This window comes from Natator depressus, chromosome 1 (genome assembly GCF_965152275.1).
Source record: "Natator depressus isolate rNatDep1 chromosome 1, rNatDep2.hap1, whole genome shotgun sequence".
In the NCBI taxonomy this organism is placed as follows: domain Eukaryota; kingdom Metazoa; phylum Chordata; order Testudines; family Cheloniidae; genus Natator; species Natator depressus.
Genome location: NC_134234.1, coordinates 9,896,115 through 9,915,296, shown reverse-complemented (window position 1 = coordinate 9,915,296; position 19,182 = coordinate 9,896,115). Strand labels below are relative to the sequence as shown.

The 19,182-nt window shown below is 54.2% G+C and overlaps 1 protein-coding gene across 3 annotated transcripts in view; it reads right to left on the bottom strand.

Moving 5' to 3' along the window:
• The window catches only part of PDE2A (phosphodiesterase 2A), a 373,086-nt gene that overhangs the window by 128,221 nt on the left and 225,683 nt on the right, over nt 1–19,182 (bottom strand). For all 3 annotated transcript variants that reach the window (XR_012639805.1, XM_074954538.1, XM_074954551.1), the window contains one exon: nt 865–954. Coding sequence is in view for 2 of the 3 variants with exons in the window: in XM_074954538.1 (XP_074810639.1) it covers nt 865–954 (90 nt within the window). In the remaining variant the exon portion in view is untranslated. The remainder of the gene's footprint in view (nt 1–864; nt 955–19,182) is intronic.

The following is a 19,182-nucleotide window of genomic DNA, read 5'->3' as shown; positions in this document are numbered from 1 at the left end:
CCAGCAGAAAGGCACCGGGATCGGATCCTGGCTCCATGGCTTGTCAGGAATAAAGACGTGGACTGATCCTCACCTTGGGGGACAGGACACCAGGGCCAGCCCGAGCACGGCTTAGCTCCCACTGAAGTCCTCGAGTTCCAGCGTAAGCAATGCCGAGGCTTGGGGCTGGCTCTCTGCACGTGGGCCCACACCCCCCACCCCGACTCCATGTGCAGAATGTGAAATCCTGGGGCCCCAGGCCGCCCCCCTCAGATCACTCGCAAAACCTCAGACATTGCCGGTGTCCTGCAATGGGGCGTGGGCAGAGAGTACACAACTCATGATTTCCTGTCCAGCCAGCCCCCGTCTCCCCTGTGATTCCCGATCCACGGGCTCAGGTGTAGGTTAAACATCAGCGAGGCCCCACAGGTGATCTGACCTGGCCCCCCCGGGCGCAGAGGATTGATGCCTGTGGTATATTTGGTGGGGCTTCGTCTAGTCAGGTTTTGATAATACGGTTATACAGAGAGGAAAACTGAGGCGAAGGGCAATCAAGTGCCTTGCCCAGGGCCTCAGGGGGAGTCAGTAGCGCAGTGGAGATGAGAACCCAGCCAAAGCCAGGGTCCCAGCCAGCATGTTCACACCATGGCACCAGGAGCCTTTGCCGCATTCAGCAAGCTCCAGATCCCAGTGTGAGAAGGAAACTCTGCCTGTATCGTCCATAAACCACGCAGCTAAGGACGTCGCACCCAGGACAGTTTAACTCAATAAGTTGCTGCCCTTGTTTCAGAAGGAGGAGCGGGTGATCTTCGCTGCACTTTGAGAGCCCAAAGCAATCAGAGCCGCAGGCCCCCATCCCCCCAGCCGGAATCCTCCTCTACGTACCACTTTGGGGAGCACGGACGTAATGGCATCTTTGATGACATCCCGGAGGCAGGTGATGTCAATCACGGAGCCCAGACTCAGTAAGGCATCCTGGGAAAGAAGAGAAAACCATGTGTCAATGGAAAGGTCAGGCTTCTAATGGGCAGCTGCCTGCAGCAGGCATGGCTCTGATACCATGGTGATGGGCACTGCAGAAACCCCCAACACAGACAGCTCATGAGCAGGAATTGCTAGGTGAGGGTCTCTGGCCTGCGCTAGGCAGGATTATCACAATGGCCCCTTCTGACCTTAAAATCTATGAATCTAGACCCCAGGTAGCACATTGTGCCATGATTACATTCTTTCTAGTTATATTGGTGGGGATTATAAAGCACAATATGAGGGCTAACGCTGGTTGCTTCTCCCCATCTGATCTCAGACCTCCATTTAGATTGAACCTCTAGACCAACACGGGGGAGACAGAATTTTCAGCGGAGCCAGACCTAGACTGTGGAACTCATTGCCACAAGAGACAAAATCAGTTAAAGGACTCTCTGTGCTCAGAGCGAAAGACAAAACTCACGAGGGAGGCAGTGTTGCCTAGTAGGTAATGCACTGGCTGGGGACTCAGGAGACCTGGGTTCTATTCCTGGCTTTACCACTGACCTGCTGGGTGACTTTTGGGCAAATCATTTTGCGTCTCCATGCCTCAGTTTCCCCATCTGTAAAATGACGATAATGGCATTGATGTCCTCTGTAAAGTGCTTTGAGATCTACAGATTAAAAGTGCTAGATAAGAGCTGGGTATTATTATTATTTCTTAGACCTTCAGTGAGTTCTTCTCTCTCTCACACACACACATTTAAAACTCTGTCAGCTAATCCAGCCATTTCTTCTACAGGCTGAGAAAGCAGCGAGCTGATTATTTCCATGTTTAAAAAGGCTCAGCGCCTATCGCGACAGGAGCCATATCGTTGTCCTGTTAGAACTGAAGCCCAGAACTGGGTCCAGTTCCACTGTCAGGTCCGTGGCCAGGGTCACCTTAACCAGAAGGCTCCCAACCTGCCCTTCATTGGGAGCCAGCTAAACCAACGAAAAGATTCCCATCAACTTCACTGAGCTCCGGCTCTCTCCCTGCCCCTGGGGTCTCCTCTTCCTCACTCCTGTCAAGGCCGGGCACATGCAGTTCCAAGGCAGCTCCGCCACTGGGCATTTGCCAGTCACCATTTACTGCCTGATTCATCCCCTCCACGTCCGTCCTCCACGCTTGCAGGGCAGCTGCAGCCAGCGTGAGAAGCTCTGCGCCTTCCCTCCTGACCGTTGAAAGGTCTCCCAGGACAGGACGCGCGTGCTGCCTGCCTTTCTGGTTAGCATCCGGCGGCGATGAGGCACGCCTGTCAGCTGCCCCGAAGCCCTCCTGGGGTCGGACAGGGGTGTGACACAGCCTGGAATCTACCACATGAACTGGGCCCCTTTCCGGAGAGGCTGGAGCAAGTGGATTCTAATTTAACTGGAAATCCGCCCCTCCCACGCGCTGGGCTGAATCCCCCCCACCCGGGGTAGCTCCCATGATACCAGTAGAGTTGTCCCAGGTGACGAACGTGGCCTGCTCAGAACGTGTTAGCAAACGCGGTGCCTGCCAAGCCCAGAATGCAAAGAGCCAGTGTGCTACTTGGTTATGAAACAGCTGAGCTAAAGGCTGATCCTAACCTGTACAGAGGAGCAAGCTGAGGCAATGTTATCCACACGGCACCTCTCATCCCAGGATCTCACAGCACTGCCTCAATGGGGAAACTGGGCACAGAGTGGGGCTGCGACGCACCCGAGGCTGCACAGTGAATCGGTGTCGGAGCTGGGCATTGAACCCAGGTCTCCTGAGCTAATCCTGCTTCTCAGTAAGCACCTCCTTTCTGGGGCACAGAAAGACCAGCCTTACAGGGTGGTTGAATTGCTTGGGTGCGCCCAGGAGCTGGGGAAAGTCACCTCCCTCAGCTGCACTGGGGACCAGGCTGTCAGAGCGTCCAGCGTGGGGCTAGCTGGGTCTCGTCTGGCACAGCAGACGCTGCGTGTCCAGGGAGCCTTCGCATGACACATCCTTGTGGCTTGTCTCTGCAGCAGGCCTGAGCCACCAGCTTCAGACCTGGATCCAAACCCCCCCTCTAAGCTTGGATCCAGGCCCATCTCTAATGGGAGAGCTACGCGAGGGCTAGGGGGTCTCTCGAGGTCCCTTCCAGCCCTACGTTTCTACGACTCTAGGGGACTGTCTCCTGCCATTCCCCAGCACCTGCTGTGCTCCCCCCGGGGCCAGGACCTCCTCTCCCACCGGTGTGGCTGCACCCCACCAATGGGGCTACTCCTGATTTACTCCAGCATCAGTGAGAGCAGGTTCCGATCATTAGCCTGGGAACTCCAGGTGGGAACAAACCAGAGCTGAAAGCAAATGGTACCAAAGTCCCCCGGGACTCTGCCACGTCCAGTTCAATTTTAAAGTGATGGATCCACCCCCTCCCGCTGTGAGCTGGCGAGCCTGCTTGTGACCCCCACCTGTACTGACTTGAGACCTGCGTTACCCAATGGAGTTACTCCTGATATACACTAGTGTAGGGAAGAGCTGGGGCAGGCCGTATACAGCACAGAGGCTAACAAACCCAGCTATCTGTGCAAGTCCCAGCCATGGGCCCTCCATGAGACCTTGAGCAGCTCGCTCAGGCGCCGTGCCTCCGTTTCCCCATTCATAACAGGGGGAGAATGATGCTGGCCCACCTCTGGAAAGTGCTCAGCGCGCTGTGGCTGGGAATTCTCCCGTCGGCGGCACACACATGCAGGGATTGTTACAAACACGCCATGCATGCCCCCAGCTCCCTCCCACCATGGCCAGGGCATGTAGGACCAAGCGGGCACCAGGCACCCCCTACTTCCCACACCCTCCAGGAGGCCAGGCAGCAGGACCTTGGTTCCACACCTCCTCCCCCGATGCATTAGCCAGGGCAGCTTAGCCAGCCAGCTAAACCCCCTGCCCCCAGAGAGGGAGGGGGTCATAGTAGGGGCAGCTGCTTCTTGGGGCCATTGCTGGGGCACTGCAGCGCAGACTCCACCCTTTGCTCAGGGCTGGGTCCGAAGTCCCAGACAGAAACATACAGTGATCGGTAACGCTCTGCATGGCGGGATCGGTGCAACGGGGCGGCGGCAGGCCGGAGAACAACCCAGATCAGGGCTGGGGAGACCCTTCCGGAGGCCGCCCCCTCCTGGAGCGCTGCATCCGAGGGGAACGTGTTTTCTTTAGAAAAGCTGTGAGCTGTGCAAGACGCTGAGAGCCGGCTGTGCCATGGGGCCCCTCTTCGCGGCGCGTGCTTAACAGTACTTAACGTAGTCATTGAGCCTGGCCAAGGGAAACGGAAACTCCTCCACCGGCCTCTTCAGCTGTGCTCCTAAGAGAACATCATGCGTCCTTGTCAGGTGGGCCAGAGCACAATGCACGTTGCAGGCTCCGTGGGCACCATTCCCAGGGATGCTAAGGCCTCTTGGCACTGCTGTGGGGGTCCAGTCCCCAGCTACACCATGACTGCACTGCACAGAGCCAAGGAGGGCTGGATCCCCAGACCCTGGGCTGGCTGGGACCCCGAAACAGCCCAGGTGGAACTTAGAGCAGCCCTGCAGCTGCTCTAAGTTATGCCAGTGGCTGAGGAGCACCATGTGTCTTGACCAGCTCCCTCCCACCCCGGCACGCTTCCTCCCCTCACCCCCAACACCGAAGAGGGGGGGCCCAGAGGGGGAGGGTGCAGAGCCTGGTTTTGTATCAGCTGTGGCACACAGCAGGCAGAGCTGGAAGCCTGAGATCATAAAGGACTCTCAAAGGGGATGGGAACACCCCCCCAAGCATGCTGCCTCAACGGGACAGTGGGATTTTAAAGCTCTGGGAGCGTACGTCACAGTGACAATCAGACACCAAACTTCCACTGATCCTGGCTAAGCCCTCCCTGAAATGGGGTGGAGCGGAGAGTCACCCGAGTCCCAGTTCGGTGCCTTATCCATTAGCCCGTCTGTCCTGCACCTGGAGAGAGGACACCGGGCCCGGTGGCTCAGAGGTCTGCTCCGCTCTGGCAGTTGCTGCATTAATCCTGAACCGAAACTGCAGGGGGCTTGGAAGGTGGAGCAGGATGTATTTACCCTGAGTCTGCCCTTTCCCTGCCCAGCTGTCGTAGCAGGCTCCTGCTCCCCACCCCATGAACACAGCTGTGGAGGGAGGCAGGATCTGGTGGGGCTGGCTGCCATTCTCCAGGATCCGGGCCGGGAGCAGAGCTTGCTGTGGGTGTGAATGCCAGGGGCACATGGCATCCCAAGGGGCAGCCGACAGACAACCAGCCCGCTGGGCCTTACCCGCCTGGCTCCGGGGCTCTCTGCTGGATCCCATTGCGTTAGAACCAAGGAGCCAGGCTATTTCCCCCTCCGGGTCAGAGCCTTGCTAACGACCTTCAGAAGCCATGGGGGAGAAGGGGCTGCCACCTCTGAAAGCAGACGCCAGCCTGTGCCATCGGGCAAGGGGAGGGAGGTGGGTGGGAGTGAGAGGAGATGGATGAGGCCACGTTGCCCATGCAAAGCCGAGGCTGCGGGGACAGCTGGAGAGGTGGATGCCGCGGCAGCTCGTCCCTCTGGCTCCATCCATCCTGCTCCCTGTGCGTCAAGCTGCTGCTGTTGTTTTTCTCTGGCTGTGACTGATGCGGAGCCTGCTGCCCTCGCCAAATGTCACCGGATGAGCCGGGCCAAATCGGCGGCGCCAGCAGGTTCAAATCACAGCCAGGGAGACAGGGAGAGACAGCTCACACCATGGTGTCACGGAGTCCCCGGGCGATGCTCTGGAGCTGCTCCCCATGAAGCCAGGCAGGACTCTGGGGCAGTCGCCTTTCTGTGAGCAGACTGTCTGCAGGACACACAGCTCACCCGGCTTCCACCTTCCTGGGTCTGACCTCGGAGCATTCGGCATCCTCTGCCCCTCCGTGCACTTCCCACAGCGAGTCCGCCCAGGCGGGGCTCCTGGGGAAGCCAGAGGGTCCTGCACCCCAACTCCACAGTCAGACGGGACTCTCAGCCAGCCAGTAAAACAGAGGTTTATTAGACAACAGGAACATGGTCTAACACAGAGCTTGCAGGTGCAGAGAACAGGACCCCTCAGCTGGGTCCATTTTGGGGGGCAGTGAGCCAGACAACCATGTCTGCCCTTCACTCCATGTCCCAGCCAGCCCCAAACTGAAACTCCCTCCAGCCCCCCCTCCTCTGGGCTTTGTTCCTTTCCCGGGCCAGGAGGTCACCTGATTCCTTTGTTCTCCAACCCTTTAGCTCTCACCTTGCAGGGGGGAAGAGCCCAGGCCATCAGTTGCCTGGAAACAGGGTGTCGGCCATTCTCTGTGTCCAGACCCCTGCACATACCTGCCCTCTAGGGCTCTGCAATGATCATACCCCCTTACCCCACCCCCTAGATACTTAAGAACTGCATAGGGGAAACTGAGGCACCCCCACACTATTCAGAGGAAACATTAAGAACAGTCCCACTTCGTCACACATGGTGAGACGGGCAGGGGGGAATGGAACGAGCGGGGACGCTGCTAGCAAGCATTCAACAGCTGAAAGTCGGATCTGGTGGGCAAGGCAGTGGATGAGGCCTCAAAAGACCTGGGTTCAACTCCCAGCTGCTCCACAGTCTTCTCGGACAATGGGAAAGTCACTGCATCTCACTATACAAAGCCTGGTAGGGTGAGCGTCCCTTGTTGTGTGTACGCCCAGCACCTGGCAGGGTGAGCGTCCCTTGCTGTGCGTATGTCCAGCCTCTGGCAGAGTGAGTGTCCCGTGCTGTGCATACGTCCAGCACCTGGCATTGTGATCGTCCTTTGCTGTGTGTACGTCCAGCGCCTGGCACGGTGAGCATCCCTTGCTGTGCGTACGTCCAGCGCCTGGCACGGTGAGCATCCCTTGCTGTGCGTACGTCCAGCGCCTGGCACGGTGAGCATCCCTTGCTGTGCGTACGTCCAGCACTTGGCACAATGGAGCACCCGGGGCAGAATATTACCCTGTAATTGAAATTCAGTGAACAGCTCTGCTGAGGCCCAAGGAGGAACAGAATCCAGTTCGCTCTCCCTCAGCTGTGCTGACTCACTGAACTCAGCGCTGTGACTCTGACAGGCAGGAAAAGCATCTCGGAGGAGTCAGAGGGGCCCTTTCCAGAGCAGAGCAGAGCTTGTCTTTAAAGCACTAAATCGTTCCCAGTCCGAGGATCGTACAAACTAGCAGCAAGCCCAAGCCCCTTGCACTGCAGATTGGAGCTGGAGCTCACTCCCAGTGATTAAGCGTGCCAGCCGCACTCTGGCTAGTAAAGGTCAGCACAGCTTGCCAAGCGCTCCCCGGGCCATCTGCTCACTAGACAGTGTTTATTCGAGGGATACTTTGACCCTGAGTGTTTTGGCAGCTTGTGTCCTCCTCTGGGGCCAATCGCTCCTCAGTTGATTTTTGCTAAAGTAGGATTTAGGGCTAGCGCTTTACATCTTTGAGGGGCAAGATACAGAGGGTCCATGCCTTTGCTTGTAGGGCATGGTTCTCCCCTGCTACATACCAATGGTCAGCCCTCGCACCCGCCTGTCCCAAATTTTTACAAGCTGAGCCCCCTACAGCCCCATTGTGCGCCGGTGAGGGCCCACCCTTAGGCCCTGAAGTGCAATAGTTAACCGACATTTCAAACGCCCCCATTGCCGTCTGTGTTAGCGTCCACTGAAATGCTCAGGGCAACACACACTGAAGAGCTTCTGTTTCAGGCTCTCTGCAAACTCAGGCAGGCAGTGCTGCGCCAGTTACATGTGGGTCACAACCAGAAGGATCTCTCTGAAACCGTAACACTGAGAAATGTCCTAGCTTATTTTAATGAAAGCTGAGAGTCTGGAGAACAACTGAGGCCTGTCTCCCACCCCAAATTCCTTCAGGGGCGTGCCACACATTTTGAGAAGCAATACCTTGCACTGTTTATATTGGGCCACCTCCTGAAATCATTACTCAGTCAAAACTCTCCCGACTCTAGCCACAGTGGTTGAAAACCAAAACGAGGCGAGAATCAACACACGGAAGTTTGGCCCCTCAGTAAGCGTTTACATGAGCGTGACTTCCTTGCTTCCCCTTCCTCACTCCTCAGACTCCCCCAACGGTAACAAAACCCAGGAGGGAGAGAGCACAGGTCTAGATCAGTAGCAACGAGACAGATCACCAAACCAGCTATTGGAAGTGGCAATCACACGGCACCCTCACTGGTTGCTTTGGCAGGGACACCAAGGATTGACGGAAACATAACTGCTGTCCCTCCGCTCCACACCGTGCCCACCCAGAGCAGGGTGGTGGTGAGCAGGGAGAGAGATTGCATTGCCCTGCTCCAGAAGCACATGCCCTTGCCAGCTAAAAGGATGATCTCTACTAACTCATTTCTCCTGACAGTATAAGGCTCATGACACACAGTTCTGAGATCATCCTGCTGAGGGCGCACACAAGTCCACAAGGATTTGGTTTTGCAACACCAAACCCAAAGGCAGGGAGGGGTGTGTGTGCGCCACTATCCCCCATTGGGTGGCTTCAGAGCTGCTCAACTGGGGCCTTTGACTGGGGGGGTGTGGGCATGTCTTTTGCTGTGATTGGTGCAAAGCCGGTATATGTCCTGGGCTCTGGCTGATGGGATGGATGTCAATGCATTGGAGGGGAGAAGAGGTGTTTTGGAACATCCGGGTGTCCTGTGTTGTGATTGGATGGCTGTTGGGTTTTCCTGTGCTGTGATTGGAGGGATGACTTTCAGTGCTTGACAATGGGAGGAGGCGGGGAGTAAATAGTTAGAATGTGGGTGTGACCCGTTCCGCGATTGGTGAAATTCTTTAAGGTCCTCTGCTCTGATTGGTGAAGTGGTGGGCGTCCTCTGCTCTGATTGGTGGGAAGTTGGGTGTCCTCTGCTCTGATTGGCGGGATATCTGTGTCCTCTGCACTGATTGATGGTGTGTAGGTGCGTCCTTTGCTGTGAGTGGTTGGGATGGGTCCAAAGCTCTGGAACAAACGTCCCTTTGGGCTCTTGCGTCAGCTTGTTGCAGTCAGTTCGTTTACTGCCCAACTCTGAAACTGTGTCTCTTTCTCGCTCTCTTTGATAGCCTGGCCCTGGGCTACAACTGTCCCATTGGACTGTAACAGCCGAGCCTCTCAAAGCCTGCCCCAATCGGCGCGGGCGCCTGCCCTTGCACCGCTTGTAGTCATCCAAACCCTGCGTGCCGCACCGCCAACCTCGGGATGGCATCTCCTCTCCACACCAATACAGCCTAATGGGAGACCGACTCACTCGGAAAACCACATGCACGGATGCACGCAGACCCTGCTGTGCCCGAGCAGGTCAGACGGGTGGCTCACAACAACTTGTGCTACAAAGGAAGGAGAGACGATTCTAAAAGGTGTCGCAGAAGGTCTACAATGCTGCATGTGAGGGACAGAAATTCCTTCCTGACCCCCGCACTAACTCACTCGTGCCCTGAAGCATGAGAGTGAGCGTAAGCAAATGTAACCACAGAACAATCATAACCTTTCTCTGGCCGAAAATCAGTGGAGCTACCCCAGGGATCAATTAGCCCCATGAATTGTACCTTGAGAGCCCATTTAAAGTCAGCGTGCTGTACAATCACATGGTCTGCTGTATTTCTAGTAACAAACTCACGGCTAGCTAGGATTTAACAGGTGCCATTATGCTGCACATGACATCCACTTAGAACTCAATGGCCGCTGCAGGGAAAGAACTACAGGAGAATTGCCATTAGCAATCGGCAGTAGAGGGCCTATGACACACAGTGGAGCCATTCTGATTTCATCCAGTAGACAGCAGCGGCCTGCTCAAATAATTCACAAACAATATTTTACCTCGTTACACCCACATCTCCCTGCACCTGACTAGCCTACATGTACCTCTCCATCTGGGTGCCTACGTAGTGTATTCGGTTCTTCTATGCACTGCTAATTTACTGCCAGTGCGGACGGCAGAGCATACAGGAAGCAGCATCTCTGGCCGTTTTGCCATCAAACTTTCCGAGCTGGGTTTCATGCATCGGCCTGGGCTTGATTTATTTACTCCTTTGCCTTGCTGTCAATTCCTTTGCATTACTAACGATGCCTTCCACCCGCTGCTGCCTTCTGGGACCTCGAGATCACAAGCAAATGTGGAATTTTAAACAGAACACGCAGCTTGCTGAGCTGGAACCAGCTCCTGCATAAATCGCGGCTTTTCAAAACTGACCTCCGGCCCAGCCAGAGCGTTTGCTTTTAGCGACTGTCATCCTGGCTTGACGGACTCCGGGGACAGAAATCCTGACCAGGCACAGCGCAAGCTCCTCCCGCGGCCCCTGCCATATGCCATCAGGCTCGGCCTGGAGAGAGCCGCCATGAGCCGGAGGTGGCTGATGCCCACGGGCAGCTGGTGAGCTGCTCCGATGTCCCTAACGGATGGGGAAGTGGATGGGGAGCCTCGTCCAGGACTGCCACATCCAGTCCAGCATGTAATGGGGACACCGGACAGCATGGCCGGCGCCAGCCAGGGAGCTAGAGAGAACCACTGGGAGTCATGACGGCTGAGTCCCAACTCCCCTCCCCGATGAGGGATGTTACAGAAGCCACCACTTTGGGCCTCCCCAGTGACAGGCGCTTCCTAACTTCCCTGGGAAGGCTGTGGTGCTGCCCGTGGGCCGGATTACCCTGCCTTGCCCCCACACGCACTGCCCCCGCCGCATCCCTGTCTTGGGGCTTTTCCCCGGGGGCAGCAGCTGTAGACTGCAGCTCAGACTCCACTTCCCTGCCAGGAGCAGCTATGGAGGGGGGTTCACTAAAGCAGCCCGAGCTTTGCTTTCTCCCCACCTGTTCCCTCTCTAAGCCTCCCATGTGGGTCAGCCACCGGCGGGGACACTGAAGCTCCCTTGCAAACTTTCCCCCTTGGCCAGGTGTGTGCCTGGTTTGAGTCTAACCTGAAAAATTCTTTCAGCTGCAGCCCACTTCCCCCTTCTCGCTGCATGGGAGGACCTTAATTGGAATAATCGGTGCCTGTTGGCTATATACCGTCCTTTCCCCTGCTGGCAGGGAGTCTGGTCCCTTTGCACGATGGCACTATCTAGAGATAGTTGGGTCTATCAAAGCCAAAAGCAGCAGGCAGGTGAAAGGAGAGACACAGATGGGAATCTCAGACCAGGGAGGATTCACTGAGTCGCCAGCCAGGAGTTCCCCTGGCTACCAACGCCTGGGCTGGATTTGAATGAACTTCAAGAGCGCTGAGCCTGAGAAAATATCAAGCCAAGACGAGCTAGAATGAAAGCAGCACGCCCCCTGACCAGGCCCCACTGACTCAGGCTGATCCAAGGAGGGAGAGAGATTTTATCGCTTCGATATTTGCAGCTGAAAGAGTCAATTGGGACCGTTTCCAAAGCCGCAGCCTCCCGGCCACCACGTTAAAGGTTAGTCAAACCGACCCACGCACAGACTCATGCGCACGTAGGCTTCTGCGTCTCGGAGGCGCGGGGATGACTCGGGGGAAATTCACCCAGCACCGCATAAGCCACACAACCAGGAGCTGCGCAGCCTCATGACAACCTGGATCCTGCCGGGACGGCCCTGGGGCCGCCCGTAAGCAGCGGCGGATTAAGGTTGGTCAGGAGAACCCGCCCAGTCGAGGCCCACTTTTTGAAACAGGTCCAGCAGGTCCCTAAATCATGCTCAGGTTTTAAATGGAGAGTCATTCTATCAGGCCGGATCCTCAGCGGCTCTAGGTTGGCGTTGGCCCCCTGACTTCACTGGAACGACTCTCACTGGGACCCGGGAGGACATAGCCCAGTCTACGCAGACCCCATGTATCGGAGGGCGGGGCTAGACCCATCAGGTTAGAGTGCCCTCTAGTGGTAGTTCTGGTTACAGTTCTGCTTGGTCCAGGAAACGTCTACAGGGCCCTACCCAAGCCGCTCCGCAAGGAGTTGGGTGTGGCACGCCAGCGAGGGGTGGACTGCTAGCAGTGTATCAGTCTTCCTTTAGGAAATACCCTAAGTCCGAAATGCATACCATAAAGCGACCAGGGGGCACAGCTTGCTCTTCATTACACTGGTGTAAATCCGGCGGGTCCTCACGGACATGGATGGATTTACCCCGGTATCTCTGAGAGCTGAATTTGGCCCCAACCTTGGAAATAAATGAGTGGCTCTGGGGAGCCACGGGCCGGTGTCGCACGGACCCTTTGAAGGGGGTTGTGACAACGCAGAGCTCCCCGGGATGTGCGGCCACCGGGTCCTTTACTCAGAGACAGGGCTCCCCCAACCCTTGCACAAACGGCCAGTCATTCCTGAAGCACAAACACCCCCTCCTTCTGCGCCCCGCAGTGAGATCCACACTGAAAAGCCCTGGACAGCAGAGACCACAACTGAGTTGCTCATTGACTGGCTCCCTTCTTGGTGAGCTTAGCAGGCCAGGGCTAGGGACACTGAACAACCCCTAGTGTAGAACTGATCAATGAAATTGTTTTTAATTGTTCACTTTATTAATATAAAGCAAAGTTTTATGAATGAAACAACATTCATTCATAAAACCGGTTACCCCAATAACTGGCTAATTGAGTTTCACCAGTTGCTACTTAAATCGCTGAAACTTGCACTGTTTCAGCATTGTAACTTCTGCTCACTGTTTGTCATTCATTATACTTGTCAATATTGTAACTTCTGTTCCCTGTTTGCCATTCCTTACACTTCTCCATGTTGTAACTCAAACTCCATTTTAACTTGTCCCAAACTCCATTTATAAATGCTCACTCCATTCTGTAAAAGCTTGCTGCAACCTTCATTTTTGCAAAACCCTGCTGTAATCTGATTCATGTAGTTTAGATGTGTGAATGAGGCACGGATGGATGATGGACTCAACCTCCAGCCCCAACCTGCCCTGATGAAATAAAGTGTAAACACCAACGGCTGAAGATGCAGACATCAACCCTGACAAAGCAAGAAGAGTCCACCCTCAAAAGAAAAGAACAAAAGTACAACTGAAGAAACATCAAAGCCAGGTCCTAGGCTGAAAGTCATGTCTGCAATTGATGGGTGATCAGTCACACCGGACCCAGAGGCAGCCTGATTCAGCAAGACCTGTAGACTCTGGATTCAAACTAAAGTCTACAAAAAGGGTGGGTGAGATGGCAGACTTTGGAGGGTAACATTCTGCTGCCAACATGGAAGGGCATCGGTGCATGTCCCACAGAGACCCAGCTCTTCCTTGTGCCCGGCTTTCCTGGCCAGTTAGCGGCCACAAACCACGAACCCAAGCCACGAACTCAAGCTACATTCAGGACTGGGAACTATACAGCAGCTGCAGAACCTGTGCGTATGTATGAACAAACCTGTGAATGAATGTGAAACTGAATGAAATGTTAGAGCTAGAACTGACTGCCGACTACGCTTCCTTTTGTATTCACAATAAATGTGACATTTTGTCTTATCCCCTTGAATAAAATCCTGCTGGTTTTTATTTTATTGCTATGACACTAGCGGCGGGGTCCCTCCAGAGCAGGGCTGAGGCCCATCACCACAACCCCCCAGTAGACCTGCTGTGACCGTACTTTCATAATCTGGGACCGTATAGATCATTGTTGCAACCAAAGTCCTGTGGTAGCACCAAATCTTGTATAAAGGGGGTCAAATGAGGTGTCTAAGACAAGGTGATGGTTTGCTGGTTATGATTATGCTGTCTGTATGTGTGTATCATTTTTGTAGTTGAAGTGATGAATATTGGCTCTATACTGTCTGTAGTTCAAACTTATGCTATGCTGCTGGGTGACACCCCAGACAAGTTGGTGTCAGCTCTGCCTAGCCTGCTGGATGGCCCATTAAGGACCATCAGCGATACAACTGACCCATTGAGAGAAGGCAGACACGCCTTGGGACTCAGCAAGGCATGCGGGGACATGCCTGTGGACAGAACTCTAAGGTTTTTCCAGGCCATGGGATGGGCAGCTTGTCCTTGGGACAAAGAAAGACAGACCACATGGCAAGAGAATATAAAAACTTGCTGCAGCTCCTCCATCTTGTCTTCAATCCTGCTTCTTACCTCTGGAGGGACTTTGCTACACTGAAGCTCTAAACAAAGGACTGAATGACCCCTCCCAGCTGTGGATGGACTCCAGAGACTTGATTTGAACCTGCAGTTTATTCCATCACTGCTACAAGCCTGAACCAAGAACTTTGCCATTACTGGATGTAATTGATTCCATTTAACCAATTCTAGCTCTCATCTGTATCTTTTTCCTTTTATGAATAAACCTTTAGATTTCAGATTCTAAAGGATTGGCAACAGCGTGATTTGTGGGTAAGATCTGATTTGTATATTGACCTGGGTCTGGGGCTTTGTCCTTTGGGATTGGGAAAACTATTTTTCTTTTACTGGGGTATTGGTTTTCATAACCATTCGTCCCCATAACGAGGGGCACTGGTGGGGATACTGGGAAACTGGAGTGTCTAAGGGAATTGCTTGTGTGACTTGTGGTTAGCAAGTGGGGTAAAACCAAAGTCCGCTCTGTCTGGCTGGTTTGGTTTGCCTTGGTGTGCATAGAAACCCCAGCCTTGGGCAGTAACTGCCCTGCTCTCAGCAATTTGTCCTGAATTGGCTCTCAGTTGGGTCCCGCCAAAACCAGCATCGTTACACCTGCTCTCCAGGCCTGGTGACCCAGCATCTGATCCCAGCAGTGAGTTCGCTCACACATTCCCTGGTTGTCTCATGGCACCAGCCCGTGGCCCTGACAGGGACAAGGGCTCCTTCATGCCAGGAGTATATTTAAAGAGCTTCAAACCGGTGAGCCTTAGGTCCTGGCTACTCACCATTTCAAAGTGAATGACACAGGTGATGCGAGGATGTTCCAGGCGCCAATGCGGATGGGAGGGGGAGCAGGCAGTTGGAACTTCAGCTCCTGAGTCTACTGGGCGACCTTGGGCAAGTCACATCCTCACTCTGTGCCTCAGTTTCCCCTTCCCTTTGTCTGTCTTGTCTATTTAGCTCTTTGAGGCAGGGACTGACTCTCTCTGTGTGCCTGCACAATGCCTAACACAATGGGACCCTGGTCCTGGTTGAAGACTTTGGGTACTTCAGGGATACACATAATGTCTCCCCCCTCAGCCAAAATAAGGCAGGAGAAGCCATGGGGAGTATGTGGGAAACAAAGCAGTGTGGGCCTCTGGCTCCAGCAGTGAATGTGTTTGGCAGACAGTCCCTTTCCCACATCCCCACTGGCCTGAGATGTAGAGCGCCAGCCAGATCCCTTTCTCACGCTGGCCCTGGGGACTGAGATTTTGCTTCCAACAAACTCCTGCTTCCTCTCGCTCATTATTCACTCCCTACTGTTTGCTGTCAGGTAAAACAGAGGCTTATGGGGTGGAATAGAAGCCTGGAATCCCATCAACGCCCTCCTTTGACTAGTTCTGCCTGGCAGCTATGCTCTGCTGCTGACGGCTTCTTGGCAAGGAGGTTGCATGCATGTGTGCTGGCTGCGGAGAGGCACAGCAGCCCTGAGAACCGCAGCCAGCAGACTCTGTCCCACATGCTCGACTGCTCCGGCTTCGCCACGCACCCCGTCCTGCAGCAAAGGGTAGGAATCCACAGCCCCGAGCCCGTCCTCCCTCCAGCACAATAGCCGTGGCTCGCCGGAGTCCAGCAAGGGCTGAGTTCGGACGGTCAGGCGGCCTGCTGTGGCTTGTGACCGTGAATGCCAACGTCAGGGCAGACTGGCAAGAAGCAGAGCAAAACCCCCAAACTAGTCGGCTGGAGACAATCTAATTAGAAAATGTACAAGTAGCAAGTGTGAACCCCTCAGGCACTGTAACAGCCTCACCATGGCGTCAAACATCCCCCGGGGCACGCCGGCCAGTCTCGCCACCAATCTGTGCCAGCTGGTCCCTCACGCCACAAATCACACCAGTATTCCGGTTACTCCCAGTCCCAAAGCACCAGTCACTCCCCCCAAGTCAGTGGTACCCCTGAGTTCTCCCCAAAGACAGTGCTTGGAGGTAATCCTGTAACAAACTGACCAAAGGTTCATTAACCAGGAAAAAGCAACAAGAGCTTTATTTACAAGGTTAAAGCCAGGACAGATCCAGCTGAGAATGAGATACAGTCTCAGGTTCCAAAAGCCGAGAGTAGCTGCTCTAATATGTATGGCATGTCCATTAGGGCTAACCCAAGTCCCAAGCTAAATAGCTGGGGACTCCTTGCTTATGCTTAGAAATCCTCACGCCCCCCCAAAGTCCAAACGCCCTTTCACATGAGTGAGGAGGGCAATTAACAAGGTCTTTCTCCTCTGATGTTACACAATGGCTCATTTGATTTCAATGGACCCTTTGGATTTTTACAGTAATTCATGCTCTTTCCCCGTTAGTGAGTTACACAGTCACAGGGGTTTACGATGCTATGGCTCTGTAACTTGGGGTACAGATAGGTGAGATCTGCAGCTTCCTATTCGCAAGGTTTAAACACTCAGCACATTCTTATCAACAGAACAGCTGTTTTAACAATGCTAACACACAGGTGAGCCAGACGGGTTGCCAGCTTTGCATCTGTCAGCATTCAGTGAGGCCTAGGGGCCTTGGCATAAGCTGGCCTGGCAGCGTCACAAGGGCGAACGAGGAGCTCTTGAGGCATTTCTTCTCCCACCCCCATTCCTTTTGCTAATGAGAGAGTTGGATTCGCTATCTCAGAGCTCCACTCACAGCCTGCTGGACTCAATGGGATTCTCTCTGCCCACTGGGCTTTGGATCAGGCCCTCAGTGTCCATAGTTCAGCACCACGGAGAGCACTGCTGTCTGGAAAGGCCTGATCCTTTGTGGTGCCGAGTGCTTCATGGAAAGGGCAACCCTCTCCCAACTCCCGCTGGTCTCTCCAGAAACGAGCATGTGACACCTTGTTGGACCGAGCCTTAAACCCCTTCTGCCACTCCTCTTCCCCCATGCCCCACCCCGTCTCAGACAACTGGGACCCCAGGCCATGGCAGCAGTAGGAACCTAAAACACAGCGGGCTGGCAAACCCTACCAGCCACCCAGGCGCTGACTCACAATGCTCCTATCTGATCCGGCTCCACGCAGCAAAACAAATCTCTGCATGCTGCCGCCTCGCAAATATCACAGGAAGCTGGGGCTGGCGGGAATTGGGGTTTGAAGGGTTTGGCTCGCTAACGAGCCTGTCCCCCAATCCCACCAGCTGCTGGCATTTAATAGCTTTGTCCATAGTTTGGCCACCACAAGGACCTTGGTGAGATGTCTCCAGGGGCAGCACAGTGGGAGTAGGTGATACATTCCCATCCCGGAGCTCTGTCCCTAAATTCACCACTGCAAAGCACAGCCCTAGGGCAGGCCAGGCCAGGACCCGTCCCCTTATATGGAAGCCACACCCCTCCCCTGCTTTTGGAGACACAAAAGGCCATGCTGCCAAGAGGAAAGCGATATTCATTGTAACAGCCAGTCCTGAAATTGACACTCAACAGCAGCCAAACCTGGCCCAGCTAGTATTATTCATTGCTCAAGGCAGGCAAGCCCAAAGCAGACTGCCAAGAGTTACAAAGAGACCTCGCTAAACTGGGTGACCGGGCAACAAAACGGCAGATGAAATTCAGTGTTGATAAATGCCAAGTAATGCACGTTAGAAAACATCATCCCAACTATACAGATAAAATGATGGGGTCTAAATTAGCTGTTCCCACTCAAGAGAGAGATCTTGGAGTCACTGTGGAGAGTTCTCTGAAAACATCCACTCGGTATGCAGCTGCAGTCAAAAAAGTGAACCGAATGATAGGAACGATAGGAAAGGAACAGATAAGAAGACAGAAAATATCATATTGCTTCTATATAAATCCATGATACATCTTGAACACTGTGTGCAGATCTGGTTGTCCATTTCATAAGAGATATACTAGAATTGGAACAAGTACAGAGAAGGGCAACAAAAATGATTAGGGGTGTGGAACAGCTTCCATCTGAGGAGAGATTCAAAAGACTGGGACCGTTCAGCTTAGAAAAGTGGTAACTGAGGGAGAAGCCTATAAAACCATGACTGGTGAGGAGAAAGTGAATAAGAAAATGTTATTTACCCCTTCACATGGCACAAAAACCAGGGGTCATGCAATGAAATTAATAGGCAGCGGATTTTTAAAACAAACACAAGGAAGCACTTCTTCATGCAATGCACAGGCAACCTGTGGAACTCATTGCCAGGGGATGTTGTGAAGTATAGTGGGGTTCAAAAATGAATTAGATAAGATAATGGAGATGAGGTCCATCAATGGCTATTAGCCCATATGGTCACGGATGCAACCCTATGATCTGGTGTCCCTAAACCTCTGATTTCTGGAAGCTGGTAATGGGCGATAGGGGATGGATCACTCGATAAACTGCCCTGTTCTCTTCATTCTCTGAAGCATTTGGCAACAGCTACTGTCGGAAGACAGGCTACTGGGCTAGCTGGACCATTGGTCTGACCCAGTGTGGCCCTTTTCATGTTCCTACTATATGTGTTTTGGTAGCACTTAGAAGCCCCAACTGTTACCAGGGCCCCATTGTGCACTGTACAGACACAAGGTGAGAGACAGTCCCCACCCTTTAGAGTGTGCAATCTGCATCTAGAGCCAGACAAGACAGAGACAGGGTGGGGGGAAAGGAAGTGTCACTGTCCCCATTTTACAGATGGGGCACTGAGGCATGGAACGGTGAAGTGATCCACACGGGAAGACTACCACAGAGCAGAGGATTGACGCCAGATCCCCTGAGTCCCACTCCAGTGCGTTAAAGATGAGATCATCCTGCATCCTAGGAGGCTGCCCCTCTATCGAGCATGTGCAGATTCTCAGACGGAAGGTGTCTTTACATTGTGATTTAGTTACAATACCTCCCCCCGGTGAGGTTCGTCAGTCCCCTTAACCCAGAAAGTGACTCAGGTGGACATCTCAAAATCACTCAAGTACCATCGACTTTCTCTAGGCCAGGAACTGTGTCCCTGCCCCTGCGCCACCACTTCACCTGTGTCCCCACCCCCACACTGCCCTTCTTCCCGAGGCCCCACCCACATCACTGCCCCTTCCCCTGAGTCCCCGCCCCCGCACTGCCCTTCTTCCCGAGGCCCCACCCACATCACTGCCCCTTCCCCTGAGTCCCTGCCCCCACACTGCCGTTCTCCCCAAAGCCCCACCCCCGTGCTGCCCCTTCCCAAGTCCCCGCCCCTGCACCGCCCTTCTCCCCGAGGCCCCACTTTTCACAGCACCCCCTCCCCTGCATCCCCGCCCCCGCACTGCCCTT